Consider the following 14484-nt stretch of genomic DNA (forward strand, 5'->3'; position numbering starts at 1 on the left):
GCCCCTCCCCCAAGTCCCTCCTCCCTACCTTTTATCTTAGCCTGCTGGACACACTTTCCTCATTCCTGAAGAAGGGCTTATGCCCGAAACATCGATTCTCCTGTTCCTTGGATGCTGCCTGACCTGCTGCGCTTTTCCAACAACACATTTTCAGCTCATTAAAAAGGTGGTCAATCCTGCACACCTGACTCCAAATACATTCCCAGCAGCATCCTACATAATAGAAGCAAAACCTCTCTACTTCTATATTTAATCCCTTTCTTAATAAATCATAACATTCTATTGGTTTTCTTCATGACTTGCTATACCTGGACACTAACCTTCTGCAATCCATGGATGAGGATATTGGTATTCTTCTGCGTGCTAGAGGTCTGCAATTTCTCACTATTTAGGTACCATGCTTATTCTTTATTTTTCCAGCAAAAATGGATAAGTTCACATTTTCCCACATTGTACTGAGTTTGAAAGATTTTTGCCTTATTCATTTTCAATATATTTTTATAATTTCCTTATTTTACTTTTAAATCTACTTTCCTGCTTATCTTTATGTCATTGTTTCTGTCCCAACATCTAAGTCATTGAGATCAATTTTAAATGATTGAGATTCCAGCACCAATCCTTGTAGAACACTATTTGCTACATCTTGTCAATATGAAAAAGGCCCATTTATGCCAATTACTGCTTCCTGTTAGCTAGCCATCTTCCACCCATGCCACAATGATACTCCCTATACCATGAGCTTTTATTTTCTTTTGATCTGACACCTAATCAAATTCTTTCTGGAACAGTACAATACATTCACCAATTCCCTTTTATCCATTTCATGTGTTACCTCCTCAAATGCATCCTATAGATTGCTGGCAGCTTCACAAAATCATTTTGAGTAACTTGAACTTATCCAAGTACCTTGTTATAATAAGGGTGAGAGAGAAGAGTTGAACACGCGGCTACAGGGATGGTGCAGGAGGGAGGGTTTGGAATACCTGGATAATTAGGGCAAATTCTGGGGTAGGTGGAACCTCTACAAACAGGATGGTCTTCACCTGAACCAGAGGGATATCAATATCCTGGGGGGAGGGAAATTTGCTAATGATATTCAGGAGGGTTTAAAGTAATTCAGCAGGGGGATGGGAACCTAAATTATAGTTCCAGTGTTCAGGAGATTGAGAGTAAGGAGGTCAGAAATATGGTTTCAAGGCTGCAAGAGTTCACCAGCAAACAGGAAGGTGGTTTGAAGTGTGTCTATTTCAATGACAGATGCATCCGGAATAAGGTGGGTGAACTTGCAGCATGGATTGACACCTGGGACTTTGATGTTTTGGCCATTTCGGAGACATGGATAGAGCACGTACAGGAATAGTTGTTGCAGGTTCCAGGATTTAGATGTTTCAGTAAGAATAGAGAAGATGGTAAAAGAGAGGGAAGTGTGGCATTGTTAGTCAAGGATAGAATTACGGTAGCAGAAAGGATGTTTGAGGACTCGTCTACTTAGGTAGTATGCACTGAGGTGAGCAACAGGTAAGGAAAGGTCACCCTGTTGGGAATTTTCTTTAGGCCTCAAAATAGTTTCAGAGATGTAGAGGAAAGGATAACAAAGATAATTCTGGATAGGAGTGAGAGTAGCAGGTTAGTCATTATGAGGGATTTAAACTTTCCAAATATTGCCTGGAAATACTCTGGTTTGAGTATTTTAGATGGGTCAGTTTTTGTCCAATCTGTGCAGGAGGATTTCCTGACACAGTATGTAGACAAGCCAACAAGTGGAGAGGCCACATTCGATTTGGTACTGGGTAATGAACCTGGCCAAGTGTTAGATTTGGAGGTAGGTGAGCACTTTGGTGATAGTGTCCACAATTTGGTTATGTTTACTTTATTGATTGAAAGGGGTAGGTATATACCACAGGGCAAGAGTTATTGCTGGGGGAAAGGCAATGATGATGCAATTAGGCAAGAGTTAGGATGCATAGGATGGGGAAGGAAACTGCAGAGGGATGGGCACAATTGAAATGTGGACTTATTCAAGGAACAGTTACTGCGTGAGTTTGACAAGTATGTACCTGTCAGGCAGGGAGAAAGTGGTCGAGTGAGGAAGCTGTGGTTTGCTAAAGGAGTTGGATCTCTTCTCAAGAGGAAGAAGGCGGCTTATGATAGGCTGAGACATGAAGGCTCAGTTGGGGCACTTGAGAGTTACAAGTTAGCCAGGAAAGACCTAAAGAGAGAGCTAAGAAAAGCAAGGAGGGACATGAGAAGTCATTGGCAGGTAAGGTCAAGGAAAAACTCTAAGGCTTTCTATAAGTATATCAGGAATAAAATAATGACTAGAGAAAGATTCGGGCCATTCAAGGATAGTAGTGGGAAGTTGTTACATGCAACTGCATGTTAGAAATGTAACATAAAATTGCAAGTCTAGACAACTTATTACCACGCTGCTTCTGAAGTCACCATTTCCATGTATAAAGAGGTATTAAAAGGGAGTCAAATAGTGTAACGCTGCAAAAACACAGCCAGTCAAGCGCCATCCAAGGAGCAGTAGAGTCAATGTTTTGAGCATAAGTTCTACATCAGGAAGAGCTTATGCTCGAAACATCAACATTCCTGCTCCTTTATGCTGCCTGACCAGCTGTGCTTTTCCAGCACCATATTTTTTACTCTGTTCTCCAGTATCTGCTGTCCTCTCTTTCTGCCTATTAAAAGGAAGTGCTGAGTGCCATCTTTCAATTCTCAAGGAAATCAATCAATCCCAAAAAGGGTGACTTGGTAGCTGTAGCAAGACAATTATTTTTGCTTTGATATCACTGGACCCCACTCATTCATTAAATAGAATGATAAGTTTTCTTACCATGCACCATGGTCAAAAATCTCACCACACTTCCAACTCCGTTTAGACTTTGCCCCTTCTAGCATGAAACCTCTTGAAACTCCAAGCTCCCATGTTACAGTATCCCTCCTGTTCTTGTATGTCACCTGCTGGATGCATCACTTGATTGCTGCCAACTTAGAAATTTCCGGCAGCTGCTCACTGCCATCAATAGATTTTTATGTTGTTATAATAAAAATTGACCTATATTGCCCTGGAAAGACTGATCCCAATAGAAGTTTCCAGAAGTTTCCAGGCGTCAGGCGGTGAAGGAATGGCAGTGGAGGCGGCCCAGGACCTGCATGTCCTCGGCAGAGTGTGAGGGGGAGTTGAAATGTTGGGCCATGGGGCGGTTGGATTGATTGGTCCGGGTGTCCCGGAGATGTTCCCTGAAGCGCTCTGCGAGAAGGCATCCAGTAGCCCCAATGCAGAGGAGTAACGGTACAATAAATTACATTGGTGGATGGTGCAGGTGAAACTTTGATGGATGTGGAAGGGGGAACGGTCTTTGCGGAAAGCAGAAAGGGGTGGGGAGTGAAATATATTCCCTGGTGGTGGGGTCCGTTTGGAGGTGACAGAAATGTCGGCGGATGATACGGTTTATGCGAAGGTTGGAAGGTGAGGACCAGGAGGATTCTGTCCTTGTTATGGTTGGAGGGGTGGGGTTTGAGGGCGGAGGTGTGGGATGTGGATGAGATGCATTAGAGGGCATCTTCAACCACATGGGAAGGAAACTTGCGGTCTTTAAAGAAGGAGGCCATCTGGTGTGTTCTGTGGTTGTAAGTGCCATGTCATTCAGGGAAAGAGGCAAAAGAACACAAAGGTGATGTGGAGGATCATGATGATGATGACATTTGTTTTCTGCTAGGTAAAGGGATGAAGGGACAAAAAAGGGTGAAAATGTACACAGCTATGATTTATACAAAATCAAAATATTACTGATGCTGAAAATTTGAAATAAAAACAGAAACGGTTGAAAAACTCGGCAAGTCTTAACAGTATCTGAGGTGACAGAAACAGAGTTAGCACCTTGAATCCAATGTACTCTTCTTTGGAGTTGAAGAGAGGTCAGAGCTGGGCTACCTCCATTCGGTTCCAATGTAGTGCCATTTTAGTTTCAAAATCTTTCTCTCAACCATGATGCAATTGAATAATACAGCAGCCTTGATGGGCTAAATTGCCTACGCCTGCTCCTATGATGTTGAGGAGATAAAATCCTTATATCTTGTTAGTTGATGATGAAAATAATGATGATGAAGAGAAGGATGAGGATGAACATTGAATTTCATGTTCCTCTGTTGTTCCTATCCTGCATTAATTTAACATTTTTGCAATCCTTATTTCTTTCTTGAATTAACTTGAGAGGAATTAAATAACAGGAATAAGGAAATATCAACTAACTCACTGGGTTTGAAGGAGATTGTAAAACAAGGTGTGGATTTGAAAGGGGCCATTTCTCAGCAAAGGTTATAAAAGTAGTTTCCCTAAGCTGAGAACGTAGCAGGTTCAAATCTTTGAAACATCCTTGAAGAGATGTATTGTTCATATGCATCTAGATCTGCTCAGTCACCAAATAGGGTGACTCATGTCAACTCATCATCTATGCATCCACGTTAGGGAAATGTTTTCCTTATGGGGTAAAAACAATGACTGCAGATGCTGGAAACCAGATTCTGGATTAGTGGTGCTGGAAAAGCACAGCAGTTCAGGCAGCATTTTCCTTATGCCAGACAACTGTATTCTCCAATCCTGCCCTCCAAATCCCTCACTGCAGCAGTATCCAAAACAAGACTATACCTCATCTTTTTACAACTGTACAAGGTATTGCTGAGGCTGCACTTGAAGTACTGTGTACTGTTTTGGTCCCCATATGTAAGAAAGGGTATGCTGACATTAGAGACAGTTCAAAAGGGATTTACTAGGTTAATTCCTGGGATGAAGGGGTTGACTTCTCAATGATGGTTAACAGGGTAAGCATATATGTATTCAGTTTAGAAAAATGAGGAATGATCTTATTGAAACATATAAGATTCTGAAGGTGTTGACAGGATAGATGTTGAGAAGATGCTTCCACCAGTGAAGGAATCTCAAACTAGGGGACATAGTGACAGAATGAGGAGACATTTATTTAAAATGGAGACTAGATTACTTACAGTGTGGAAACAGGCCCTTTAGCCCAACAAGTCTACACCAACCCTCCAAAGAGCAACCCACCCATACCCAAGGCCAATTCAACTAACCTGCACATTTTTGGACTGTGGGAGGAAACCCACACAGACATGGGGAGAATGTGCCAACTCCACATAGGCAGTTGCCTGAGGTGGGAATTGAACCCGGGTCTCTGGCAATATGAGGCAGCAGCGCTAACCACTGTGCCACCATGCTGCCCATGCAAAAGAATTGCATCTCCCAGAGGATAGTAAATGTCTGGTAATCTCGATCCCAGAGAGTTGTGAAGGCGACATCACTGGAAGTATACAAAGAAAAGATAGATTTTTGAAATATCTTTGAGTTGAGGGCAATGATAAGTTCACATGAAAGAAAAGGTCGACCTGGAACAGATCATCCATGATCTTGTTGAATGGCAGGACAGGCTTGAAAGCTTCAATTGCTTACTTCTGTTTCCGTTTGTATATTCTTACTCTCATTATAAGTACAAACCTCAGCACTTAGGAACTGGGTGATCCATTCTTATAACTTCCTTTGTATATTGTTTTATGATACATTACACATATTGGTCATCATCATTTAACCAATGTGTGGTTTGTTAGTGTCTCCTACTACCAATGATTGGATGAAATATCCTGAATACAATATAGTACTGCTGTCAGAATACTTCTGATATATAATGAGTGTTCTTTACATTTTGAGCATCAATTACACCTGATAGTTTTCACCATCCTCTTTCATTGTATGCTGAAGACTGTTTTTCCTTAGCAACTGACCATTTTCTAATTTTACACACTTAAATCCCAGGCAGTCATGAGATTACAAATCCAGGTCCAAATTTCCAACATATCCTCCCAAAGTGGAGCAAAGGTTTACAAAATATGTCTGTATATTTAATATTCTTTGGATTAAAGTTGTTTTCTATTTAAAATATGGAAGCGTTGTACTTGAACAACTTTGGTTGACTCTAGTACACAAAATGACAATTAGCTCAACACGTCAGTACTAAAAATGAACATATGATTCTCAATAGACTATCACCAGACAATTTTGACCATCATTTGAGAATATAATTGAACGCACATAAATCTTGAAAGCAGATGAAGTAAATACAGGTTAAGTCTCTGTCCAACTTTTGATCAGTAACCAAATAGTGTTATAATATCCAAAGTTATTGATCAAAGTTATTACTAACATTGCAGTTGAATCCTCTGACATTTAAAGTCAGAAGCTCAACTTTAATTCAGTATATAAGGAAGGAACAGCAGAATATCAGAGTTCCTGAAAAGTGAGGTCTTGGATATTTTTCCAACATTAAAAACACTCTCAAAGAAAATTCACTGAAAGATCACTGGGACCCACAAGAAGTACCCAACAAAATAAGTTCGGAATGGGAACTTGGGAGGAGGAACAGAAATGTTCATTTTCATGAGTACAAGAGAAACGTAAGAGATGAGACGCCCATTGTAATCTTTTGAGACAAGAATGGGCTCTCTTTTTAGTGGTTGTAAAATCATATAATTATTTCTGTGGGCTTCATGTGGCCTTGTTTTCAATGTTACCATTTTTGACTGGCAGGTTTGAGACTTTGTGGCATTTAGTCAATTCAGCTGATAAAATAGTATACATGCCAGATGACACTACTGAATCATGACTTTGCTACTTAAATTGGGATCCTGCCCACCAAAGCCAATGGTATTTCCATGCCTAATGTCAGGCTGGTTAACATGCTGGAGAATATCATAGAATTGCAGCAGCAGGGGTTTAACATTTCCAAATAGTTCTGAAGGCAGTTGAAAACAGCAGTCAATATTATCTTTAAAAAGTTAAGTTGGAACAAATTAGTTATTTAGGAGCAGACTATAACACGCATTCTGTGACATCTGCAAATAATATTCTGTTGCCTACTAATCATTAGTTGTTGATTAATATCCAAATGTATCAGGTTTTCATTGACATTTAGTTACTCTTTAGCCAAATACAATTTTTCATCAAATTAGTATTTCAATATAAGTTCATAATGGTACTTTACAAAGCTTTAAAATAAAGAAGACAATCCATTCATACGCTTTCGATAAATAAAGAGTTTAGTACTCACAAGCTGGTGTAGAGCAGTCCCTTGTGTTATAATAGAGGCGGAGAAACTGCTTACTGCATTCGGATGAGAATGAGATTGGTCCTGCTTGATAATTAGGAAAAGGTTTATAATACTAGCTCAGTCACAGGAAAGTGTGTTATTTTAATGCATCATGTTTAATTTAGCACAATATATTGACTATATTCCTACCTGCAAAATGCTTTATGAACTTTTCTTTTGCATCGGGGACTCTATGGACAACCTCTGTGAAAGAAAATTAAAAGATGATCACATTGCTAATCCTTATACTCTTATCTGGATGATAATTATAATATATTTTGTACAAGTATACATTGATGTAAAAAATGCATGACACATATTTTCATTATCTCAAATATCAAAAGTACAATTTTGAAAACAAAAGTAATTGTATTTTACACAGACCTTCTTACCTTGAGACTGCTATCCCAGACCTATTATTTAAATTGACACCATTCAAATAAGGAGCCTGATTTACAAAATAGAAACTTTAAATGCTGGAAATCTAAAGTGAAAAGTATTTTAAAAAATATATTTGTACTGACAGACGGTTTCACCAAAAATGTTAACTTGTCTTCTTATTAAAAGATAGTTACAACATTTTCTATATTTTATTCTTCATTATTTGTCGTATCTTTAAATATTCACTGTATGCCTGAGATTTTCCTCCTGGCTATGGACATATGAATAAGGGTGCTGTTAATTTACTGAATATTTTATTTTGGTTACCCAATCTATCCCTAATGTTGGAGCAAGTTCATTGAGATACACTCTCTATCTTACTGATGAAAACAAAGAAATTCTAATGAACTCTAGAGTACATGAAAACCATAAACAGTAATTGCCTTCTCCAACGATTCCTTTCCATGAACTCTCACATCCAATGGAAAGAAGTTAACAAATAGATATGACATTTCACTAGGTTTTTGAGATCAGCAATATTTTATTGATCTTCATATCAGAAACAAATATATAAAAATAAATAATTTTTAACTAGGTGGGATTTGAATGCCATTGTGTGCATTTCATTGTATTGAAGAGGGGAAGGTGTTATTAGTTCATAAAATGCAAAGGAAAAAAAGTTGATATTCAATTAAGCTAAAGTTTTTTTAAGTACTCTGCAAAGTTATACTTGTAGCATGATTGCATACATATAGGAAATAGTCAATAACTACCATTGTCATTTTCACAATTGATGCAGTATCATTTCTGTTCATTTGCATGTCTCCTGATCCAAAGTACAATTATGACAGTTGCATAGAACATTCATAAATATTTAGTTTGCCAATACTGATGCAAAGTTGCAAAATTTTAAAGGTATAGATTTTGAAATCATCACAACCATCCAGATGTTGGCATCATCTGTAGAAGCCTTTAGTAAATAACTTCAGAAGCGAATGGAATAGAGATTAATGATTGCCTACTGGACTTAAAATGTTACATAGTCTTGGACCATTTTTGCTTGATTTTTAGTTTTTGTTTCTACAGGTCATACAGAAGACAAAATCTTAGAAGCAATTACTGCAGATGCTGAAATCTGTACTGAAAACAAAAAATGCTGATGATCACAGCAGGTCAGGCAGTATCCATCAAGTGACAGCAAACTAACTTTTGAGTCTACATGACTCTTCAACAGAGTCTTCATCAGTCATCAAAACATTTGCTCTCTCTCTCTCTGTGGATGCTGCCTGATTCATTGTGATCGTCACCTTCTGTTCTCAAAAAAGCCAACTTACTATTCTTAATTGAGTCAATAGAGGGCAGTATTGTTGCAAATTTCAAGCTATTGATAAATATGATCATCAGTTCAAGTATAGTGTATTTGGAAAAATTGATTAATTTGGAATATTGTTTTTTTTTAAATCCAAAGATGTCAAGGTTAGATGGATTGGCCACGTTAAATTGCCCCTACTGTCTAGGTGGATTAGCCATGGGAAATAGAGGATTACAGTGTTAGGGCAGTGGGGCTTGGGTTTGGGTGGGATGCTCTTCGGATAGTTAGTGTGGACTCAATGGACTGAATGGCCTGCGACTATGATCCTGTGCAATGTAGAACTTCTCTTGTAGTACAGCCCCAGCCTGGTTGTGTCAGAGCGGGCAAATGGGACTATTTTAGTTTGGAATTATGTTTGGCATGGACCAGTTGTACTGAAGGGTCTTTTTCATGCAGTATGACTCTATGACTCTATGTGGTGCTCATACCCAATTCAATATCTTCAATTCAAAATATTTTATGTGGGCACAAGTAGAAAGGGAATAACTAGGTTTTCAACAGGCAACTTTATCTTCATCTGCCTCCTCTTTGTATCCTGAATAAAAGGCAACAGAACAAAAGTGCCAGTATTGCTGTTTCACTATGAGAAAAGAGGACAATTTTATGCATTACAGACCCCACTAATCATCCCTTGCAGCCTCCACCCAAGTCCAAGAATTTCATATTTAAACACTTGTTGAGACCAAATTATTTAATACATACCACCCAATTTTCTTAAATATGCATCGTTTCCATTAAAATAATAGATCAAATATAACAATACAATATAATTTCTTTTGTTGCAACTAAGCTTGATGTTAGTTTGCACAATTAATCTGTGAGTTCAAATTACGGTGCTAGCATTCAACAAGATCTCTACTTTGTGGCATTTGTGAATTCTACACTGTCCACTACAGGAAAGTCCTATTCTTAAGTTAGTAAAACTGATAGGAAAATTTGTTTGCTGAGGGACAAACAGAATTCCCACATTTCTGAATCAGGGCTGCAAAATGGGGTAAAATCTGGTTCTGCCACTATTCCACATTTTTATTATTTTTCAAGAATTCAGCAAAACATGCTAAAATGCCTCTGTCGGATATACTGGAGTCCCTTTGGGGTGTTTTGATACAAAGAATAATTGAAAACAGGACATTTGTGAAGTTTCAGTAACTGTGAATTTGAAAATTAAATTTAACCCAAGTTCCCATTTAACATATGATGTTGAAGCAATAATAACAAATCCAAGCTCAAAATGTGACACTTGTTTGATTGTTGTTTTGCTTTACTATAAGCTTGAATTTATTACTAATGTATGTTGTTAGTAATTTTATTTTCCAGATTGTATTGTATGAATGATAAACTGTACCAACTGTTAAATGCCCAATCACAACATGCCCATTTGAAACAGGGCAATTCCTACTTTGTAACTGTTCAGAATTTACATTGTCTGACTTTCAAATCATCTCCTGTCATGATCACAAGCAGACCACTGAGGTGCACCCAGATGAAATAATTTGTCCTGTAGACATGGAGCACATGACCCTGCCGTGGATCTACTCTGCTTCACATGCTAAACAAGGACAGCTTTCATTACATTTGTTTTGTTTTGACAAAGGAGCGCACATACTTTTACAATACATTTGACCTGTTTTAAGATGCACAAAAACATGGACATCAAAACTAACAAAAAAGCGGGTTGTTTTGTTAAGTCGGTTGTTTGTAAGTTACTACTTTTAGCGAAATGTATTAATACATATTGGCACTGATGTATGAATTGTACAGACGAAAAACATCATCTGATTTCAGATCAGTCACGACCTGACGGATAGAACCGTAAGGCATAAGTTGTGCTCTTACAGTACAACTACAATTATTTATTTCAGATTGCAGAAACAATAACTGACTCATCCTGTCGTGTTTTAATACCATTCCTAATGCGCAGAGTGCCTGCGGTTAAATGTTTGACCCTATTATAAATGGAATGGTCCAAACACCTCCACGCACTCAAACATGATAACCCGGGATTAAAGTCTTAGTGTTGAGAGGAGAACACCGCGTCTAACCGACATACGAACAATCACTCACCTACCCTTTCAGCTCTTACCTATCGGTTTGTCCAACCTCGGGACAAAAGCGGCTTTTTCTTTCGTGAAGTGCTTGTAGTCTTGGTCCAAGGCATATAAAGTGCTGTATCGTTTGGCTATTTGTCTGTCCCCGTGATTGCTGTCTCTCCCGCCTTGTAAAATGAGAGCTAGAGGTGATTCTCTCGGTTTCTGCCTCGGTTCTGCTCTGGTTTCACAGTGACCCACACTGACCAACAAAAACAAGATGCCTAGCGAGGTGTGCCATTTCCTTTGGCCCATCTCTAGATAAAAGAGAGGTCGAGAGAAGATTAACATTTGTTTTAGAAGCTTTTTGGAATGAAAGGACAATCAGGAATTCTCTCCTAATCCTGTCAGGCAGCCTGCTGACCGAGACAGTGTTCAGCCTTGCCCAGGGGTGGCTTAAGTCAGAGTGGGAGTACCAGAGCACAAAGTGAACGCTTTTTTTTTACATAAGACTGCTTAAACCAAATCTAACCCTTCTCATCACGGGATGAGGTGGTGTCACAAGGACAACTCAATCTCCACATTCCTGAGTTTTTATCCGGTTCTACATCATGCGAGCTGTTGCTCTGACCCTCCCCGTAACACTTGTTTCGTTCCAGATTTAATATCTGGTGAGCTCACATTTATAGACATGGATTAAGAAAGGTACTGCCAAAGCAGCACATTGAAATCCAGGCTTTAGTTCAGGTCTACTTTGCACGCATCATTGGATCGATCCATTTAACTAACTGTTCACGCGAAATTTATACGGGAAATCAGAGTGTAACTTTCAATATTTACGCGTTGACTAAGGTGAGTGTGCATCCCTGTGTTTAACTGTTCTTATGCCAATAGAACATTTCTTTCCAAAATCATACGTTACATGAGCCGGCGCAAAGTATGATAAACATTTAAATTGAAAGTCAAAGTTTTTCTAATCCGTGTTTTTTTTAAAAAAAAGTCAACTAGCCGAGCATTTCAACCTTTCTTGCTATAAAATACATATCGCAAGCTCACCTGAATATCAAAGAAACTGTCTTGGGCTTTAGTCAACTTTCTTCCGAAGAAGAATAAAATGACCCCAAAAGGTGTCCCAGTATTTTCAAATAACTCGTTTGCGCTAAGTAGATCAAACTGAAATGCACAATGTTCTGCATTCATCCATCCACAGACCAGGCTTATATACACGAAGCAAGTGTTAGTTCAATATGATACTATCGACCTTAGGTGGGTGGCAGGCAATGAAAACATCTCCTGGTAATCTCCCTTCAGAAGTTCCTGCTGGCGCACATCCTTTTTCTCCCGGTAGGCTGGCATTGAGGGTCATCAATTAGGATCGATCTGAAGTCTTCTGCAAATTGAGATTTCCCCAAGAGCAGGAAATGCCTGTCGAGTTACTTGCAAATCTGATCAAGCGCGGCTGTGCCGTGTTGTGCAAGGATTATGTTCACAATTTTGGGATTCCCTTAAAGCTGCTGACGTCAGAGCTGTCTGGTGGAGCCTGCAGTGCTTTCAGCAATTTTAAACATGAGACAAATCTGCAAATAACAAAAGAAGGGTTCACTAAATAAGTCATGGAATTATGAACTAGGTCTGTACTTAATTTAAAACGGTCTGGGGAATCCTTGTTAAATTACAATTAACTTCAAGTTTACAACTTTATTAGAAGAAATTCCTCCATTAATGTCAGTCTCCCAACAGTGTGTGCTAATGCAAATAAAAACATTCAGCCCAATGAATTATATCAGTCAGCTTCTGAGTTTCTACGTCTTCTGTAAATTTGTCTTGCAAGCATTTATAAATGTTACTGGTGGAAATTAGTTTGTTAATGGTTTGAAAAAAAAACAATAGTGAGTCACTGCTCCTCAACTGCACGGTTTTCAGTTCCACTGAATAACAATTTCATCTCAAGGAATATAATTAGGGAGCATTCCTGCAAACCTGAAAAAAAGGTGCTGGTAGTACTCTGCATTTTTGGAGGGACAAAGATAGAAATGTAATGGGTCCAATTTGTGATGCTGGCAGGGTCAGGACCTCAGTCTAAGTGGGTATTGAAATATCACCCTCCTGGAAATTTGGCTAGATTTTCATCTTTGAGGCTGGTAGCTTGAGGCAGGATATTCCGCATCTCCCACACCCAGCTCTGGAAAATTTGCCCTAAATGCCATAGCTTTCATTCTGGGGTAAGGCATGTTGGGATTGAGTTCGGTGTCTTCTGCTACTTCTGCTGAAGTTGAACCAGCTCAAAGACTGGTATTTGGTTTTTACACCATTTCTATGGCCCTGAGCTGTTGAAATGATAGTCCTCCTTACGAAAAACCCTGGTAACCATTCAGTGGTAGAGATGGGCCTAAATAAAGAGAATGGTATTTCACACCTAGACCTAAACTAGAGCGCTGCCATGCACACCATTCTTTATGAGGGTCTGGAAGTTGCAAGAGTCCCAGGGTTTTGTGGGAGAAGAATTAGGATGTTTTATGTGAGTACAACTTGTAAATGTTAGCCAACGATAATTCATGCTGCAAGAGACAGCTCATCATGGGCCTCCCATTGGAAAGTTCAGACTATTAAGTCTGCTTGTTGTGCATGAGTAAAGAGTATCTGCACAGCAGTCAACCACTGTTAGCAAAGATTCACCACGTCCAGCCATATCGGTGACTGAATCTTAGTAGTGTCAGTGGGTAACAATATGCTACAATGTATAATATGAGGTGGATGTTAGCAGAACTAAACTGCACCCTTATCATCCATTGTCACCTGAGCCACATTGCTAAAGCCCTTATCAATGCTGCATGGTTCAGTGACTATGGCTGCCCTTGCAAAATTGTAGGACCAGTACCCTTAGGCATGTCCACATTGGGGCCCAGACTCGAGAGGCTGTCAGCCATACTCCTGAACACCTTGCAGTCAGGCAGGTCAGCAGCCTGTGTCCCATTCCATCAAGAGAACGCAAAAAACACAATGTAAGTATGTGTGCAAGTGCATGGTGGCACAGCGAGGCAAGTAATGATAGGTTCACATTAACGTCTCACAGTGCATATATACATATATCTTCATACCTCAACAATGCATTTAATAATTTAAAGAATTCATGTATTGTTCTATAATTACTGAGTCACATGTAAATTTACCAGGTGAACATAAAACTGCATGTTCTTACAAGTGGCAATGAAGATTGCAACCTGATGTCCACCTCTCAGTCATGTAACACTACTGAACACTGTGACCAGACATAATCATCAAAGGAAGGTCAGGTCCTCATTAGTATTCCGGTTCTATTAGTAGTCTGCTCTCATATGTGCTGAAAATATGTTGCTGGAAAAGCGCAGCAGGTCAGGCAGCATCCAAGAAACAGGAGAATCGACGTTTCGGGCATGAGCCATTCTTCAGGAATGAGGAGAGTGTGCCAAGCAGGCTAAGATAAAAGGTAGGGAGGAGGGACTTGGGGGAGAGGTGTTGGAAATGCGATAGGTGGAAGGAGATCAAGGTGAGGGTGATAGGC

At 39.3% G+C, this 14484-nt stretch overlaps 1 protein-coding gene and 1 long non-coding RNA gene across 4 annotated transcripts in view; one reads left to right on the top strand and one right to left on the bottom strand.

Annotated features, from left to right (window-relative positions):
• alkal1 (ALK and LTK ligand 1) overlaps positions 1–11523 on the bottom strand; it is a 52831-nt gene extending 41308 nt beyond the window's left edge. Inside the window, exons 1-3 of one of the 2 annotated variants that reach the window (XM_043688319.1) lie at positions 11000–11523; positions 7314–7367; positions 7125–7208 (exon numbers count right to left, since the gene is read on the bottom strand). In XM_043688319.1, coding sequence (XP_043544254.1) covers positions 7125–7208; positions 7314–7367; positions 11000–11294 — 433 coding nt within the window. In that variant the 5' untranslated portion in view covers positions 11295–11523. The remainder of the gene's footprint in view (positions 1–7124; positions 7209–7313; positions 7368–10999) is intronic. The other variant, XM_043688320.1, reaches the window with a different exon arrangement.
• Positions 11524–11649: 126 nt separating this feature from the next.
• Positions 11650–14484, top strand: part of LOC122549092 — a 51181-nt gene continuing 48346 nt past the window's right edge. The window contains exons 1-2 of one of the 2 annotated variants that reach the window (XR_006311408.1): positions 11650–11795; positions 14117–14231. This is a non-coding gene — a long non-coding RNA (uncharacterized LOC122549092). The remainder of the gene's footprint in view (positions 11796–14116; positions 14232–14484) is intronic. The other variant, XR_006311407.1, reaches the window with a different exon arrangement.

Source organism: Chiloscyllium plagiosum, chromosome 4 (assembly GCF_004010195.1).
Source record: "Chiloscyllium plagiosum isolate BGI_BamShark_2017 chromosome 4, ASM401019v2, whole genome shotgun sequence".
In the NCBI taxonomy this organism is placed as follows: Eukaryota; Metazoa; Chordata; class Chondrichthyes; order Orectolobiformes; family Hemiscylliidae; genus Chiloscyllium; species Chiloscyllium plagiosum.